The 4,504-nt window shown below is 39.2% G+C and overlaps 1 protein-coding gene across 3 annotated transcripts in view; it reads right to left on the bottom strand.

Moving 5' to 3' along the window:
* Positions 1-2,432: 2,432 nt before the first annotated feature.
* ERLEC1 (endoplasmic reticulum lectin 1) overlaps positions 2,433-4,504 on the bottom strand; it is a 32,277-nt gene continuing 30,205 nt past the window's right edge. For all 3 annotated transcript variants that reach the window (XM_011967074.1, XM_011967075.1, XM_011967076.1), the window contains one exon: positions 2,433-3,342. In XM_011967074.1, coding sequence (XP_011822464.1) covers positions 3,271-3,342 — 72 coding nt within the window. In that variant the 3' untranslated portion in view covers positions 2,433-3,270. The remainder of the gene's footprint in view (positions 3,343-4,504) is intronic.

Genomic DNA, 4,504 nt, shown 5'->3' with positions numbered 1-4,504 from the left:
ACTTCTCAAAATGCATTAGACACATTATAGCTGAGCCATTTCCCTTCCCTATTAGCAATTCAGCCTGCTTATACAGAATGATTGTATCACAGAGTTAGTAGCAAGTAAGCTGGAGAGCAAATGAGATTTCAAAGACTACTGATATACTGATAGGGGACTCAAGATTTAAAACAGATATGGAGATACCTGGACTAGCACCTACCCTCAAAGAAGTCTGAGCTGTGTTAGTTAAGACAGAGAACTATTTTTTTGTTGAGACTGGGTCTTGCCATGTCACCCAGTCTGGAGTGCAGTGGCTATTCACAGGTGCCATCGTGCACTACAGCCTTTAACTCCTGGGCTCACGTCATCCTCCAGTGTCAGCCTACTGAGTAGCTAGGCATGTACTCAACTAGAAGCCTGACTCATTCATATAAAATCTTTTTCATTTTAAAATAATGAATTCTGTTTTTGAGACTCTTCCCTAGTAAACTATTGCAGTACAGTTTTTAAAAGATGATTTTTTTCCCCCTCTTCTAAGACAGAATTTGTTCTATATATTCTCAACGTATCTTCTGGCACTGAACTAATTAACTCCCTCCCCTATCACCTATACTAAATATGAGGGTAGTTATGTTATTTTAACTAATTGATATAATGATTCTGTAATTCATTAAAGAAATGAATTTTGGCCTGGTGTGATGGCTCACGCCTGTAATCCCAGCACTTATGGGAGGCCAAGGAAGGCAGATCACTTGAGGTCAGGGGTTTGAGACCAGTCTGGCCAACATGGCAAAACCCCATCTATACAAAAATACAAAAACTAGCTGGGCATGGTAGCATACGCCTGTAATCCCAGCTACGCAGCGAGCTGAGACAAGGGAATCGCTTGAACCCAGGAGGCAGAGGTTGTGGTGAGCTGAGATTGTGCCCCTACCCTCCAGCCTGGTCGTCAGAGCGAGACTCCATCTCAAGAAAAAGTATTTTAATGGCTTTGATCTTCTTATGTTAACAGGAGACAAATGCCAATAAAAGGAAGTTAACACATACTGGTATCAAGTACTGGACAAGACTTTTTACACACAGTAAAATTCATGCACTGATATAACCACTTTATGAAGTAAGTATTCTCTTCACAAAAGAGGAAGAGAGACTAAAAGACGTTCACTGACATGTCTAGGATCACATAGCTAGTATGTGTTATAATAAGAAATTTGGTGTTTGTCTCAGGTTCTTAACACAGAGCTCCTAAAACCCTAGGAACTTCCCAAGTGATGGGAATGTCTTACTTGTAAGGAGCCCTTTTTGATCACCCTATGGCTATCTGGATAGAATTTGTGCTGGATAGTTTATGTTAATGAGGTTACTTAGGCGGAGCCCCTAGATAGCCTCAGGATGTGGCTTACTACATCCCGATTATCATGGCTTACTACAAAGACCAAGTGACTGATTAGCCGGTTGGAACTTTCAGACCCACCTATTGACCTCGGGGAAGGAAAGAGGGAGGGGGGTCTGAAAATCAAACTCTGTAACTCTTGGGATCTGATGAGCTTCCAGGTTCCCGAATCTAGTGTTGGGGGAGTGGCATACCCAGAGGAAGCCTAGAAGGTCTGCAGGCACCCCCTTGCCTCCCACCCTGCCATACCTTGCCTTATGCAGCTCTTCCATCTGGCCGTCCCTGAATTGTATCCTTTATGATAAACTGGTAAACATAAGTGAAGTGTTTCCTTTAATTCTGTGAGGCGTTCTAGCAAATTATTAAACCCAAAAAGGGAGTCATGGAACCCCTGATTTATAGCTGATTGGTCAAAAGTACTAGATGCCCAGACTTGCAATTGGCATCTGAAGTAAGTGGAAGCAGTCTTGTGCAACTGAGTCCTTTACTTGTGGGTCTGATGTCAACTCCAAGTAGACGAGTGTCAGAACTGAACTGTAGGACACCCAACTGGTGTCAGAAAATTGGTTGGCGTGAAGAAGTAAAACCACACATTTTGGTGACCTAGTGTTCTGTGCTGTTTTGGGTGTGTTTTGTTTTTCCTCTCTTGTACACAGTAAGTTAAAGAGAGGATTTTGCAGTGGTCTTGTTGGCGTGTGCCTGGTAGTCCCAGCTATCCGGGAGGCTGAGGTGGGAAAACTGCTTGAGCCCAGGGGTTCAGAGCAGCCTGAGCAGCCCCATCTCTGGATAGAGAGAGAGAAGAAAAAAAGGATTTTGACCTAGGTCTGAATTCAAAGTTCATGCTCTTTCTCTATGTGCTGCTTCCTACTAAAATCTATAAATAACCCTAAAATAGTCAATTATATTAGCCTTTTCTTAAACTATCTTTGGCCAGAACTACTGAAAAGGAGGAAACGACTCTTATGACCCTTTTCTGTTCTTGTTCAGATATGTATGTTTAAAATGTGTACAACAGGATAATGGAAAAAATAAAGGAATTTCATAATCTGCCATTGACTACATGACAACACTGCTTGTGGACATTTTATTCACTTTAAAATAAATATTGTGCTGTAAACTGTTCAGAAGTGAAATCTATATTACAGTAGGCAAGTACAAGGGATAGACAGCACAGTGTTTTGTTAGAGCAAACCATTCTGAGTCTCAGAGAAGCATCACCAAGTGTCTACATCAGATAGATACTCTGAGAGTAAACATACTCATAAGAAGAAAAAATAGATAAAAGTTCTGAGAGAGAAGCAACCTATTATAAATAAGAGTTTCTTAAGATTAACAAGGGTGAGGACAACTCCCATGTGACCCTCTACCATGTGCCCACTTTCTACTTTAACACCTTGCAGAGAGCAGTTGCTATATAAAAATCTGTTGAAAGGATTTCAGGCACTAGAATCTACATATTTTACATGGTCTCTCATTTAAACCTATCAATTTCTTTCTTCATGAATTTTACTTCATTAGCTAGTTATATACATTATAATTTACATAATAAATCTATTATTTAAAAACTTTCAATAGGTACAACAATTATGACATTTGATTAGGCTGGACTCTAACTTGCTTGGATGAGATTTATTTTGGAATCACAGTATCCAAGCAAAGAAAAACAATCAGTTTATAAGACACAATAAAAATGAAAAAGAGCGAGACAAATGTCTGCCTTAGAAGTTTATCAATAACCTCTTATATACACATATATATTCACAAAGTGTTTGAGAGTCATTTTATACGATCTTTTAGAAGAGGTCCAATGGCTGAGAACTCTATAATGAGACACGGTCGGACAGAAATTATCATGGCTTTCAATGATCTTTTCTTTCCCCTAACTTGAATATCCTTTAGTTGGGGAGAGAAAGAAGTCCATTTTCATCTGCTGTATCTAAGATTTTACAGATCACTGGAGATTCAACCTAAAGAAGAAGAACAAAGCCATTAAAAAGTTGCTAAGCTGAATACTTTTCAGTACTATTCTGCTGAATGGATACATGTAGTTATAGTTGCTAGAAGCATGAGTCCTTGTTTTAGATAAACATCCAACATTATTTCTACAAATTAAGCTTCTTGAAAAACAACTTTTAGTCATCCATACAGAGTATCAGACAGGGGGAGAACATATTTTTAAACGAGCAGGGGAGGGAAAAGGAACAAAGGACAGGAATAAGACGGGAATACATAGCTAGACTTTAGACAACAAACATGATAGAACATTATGGCAAAATAATTAAGTGTATTTAAAATAAAAGGTAAAGAAAAATGTAACCCAAAATGGAATACATGTTGAAATTATCAGATGTTATAATAATTATAATAAACATGATGAAGAAAACATGCACGACCAGATAGGAAATTTCAGCAGAGATAGAAAAGAACCAAGTGGAGGCTGGGCACGGTGGCTCACGCCTGTAATCCCAGCACTTTGGGAGGCCAAGGCGGGCGGATCATGAAGTCAGAAGATCGAGACCATCCTGGCTAACACAGTGAAACATCGTCTCTACTAAAAATACAAAAAATTAGCTGGGCGTGGTGGCACACGCCTGTAGTCCCAGCTACCAGGGAGGCTGAGGCAGGACAATCCCTTGAACCCAGGAGGCAGAGGTTGCAGTGAGCCAAGATTGTGCCACCGCACTCCAGCCTAGGTGACAGAGCAAGACTCCATCTCAAAAAAAAGAGAAAGAAATAAAAAACAAACAAACAAAAAGAACCAAGTAGAAATGTTAAGAGATAAAAAATACGTCAGTGATAAATTCATTCACTGGACTGGACACGGCAGAGGAATTAACAAGTTTGAAGACAGCTTAATAGAAATGACCCAAATTGAAACAAAGGAAGAAAAGTGTGAATAAAGGAGTGTCTGAGATTTTGGGACAATTTTATACTAATATATCTTACTGGAGTGTCAGAAATAGAGGAGAAAAAGAATAAAGCAGAATAAATCTTTGAGGAGATAATGTCCAAAAATTTCCCCAAATTGATGAAATATATCAACCCACAAATCCAAGAAGCTCAGTAAACTCCAAGCAAGATAAATACAGAGAAAACCACATTTAAGCATTAGATAATCAAAGGTAGAAC

The sequence above is a fragment of the Mandrillus leucophaeus genome, unplaced genomic scaffold (assembly GCF_000951045.1).
Source record: "Mandrillus leucophaeus isolate KB7577 unplaced genomic scaffold, Mleu.le_1.0 Scaffold786, whole genome shotgun sequence".
In the NCBI taxonomy this organism is placed as follows: Eukaryota; Metazoa; Chordata; class Mammalia; order Primates; family Cercopithecidae; genus Mandrillus; species Mandrillus leucophaeus.
The sequence above is the reverse complement of the archived record's forward strand: the minus strand, read 5'-3'. Positions and strand labels throughout refer to the sequence as shown.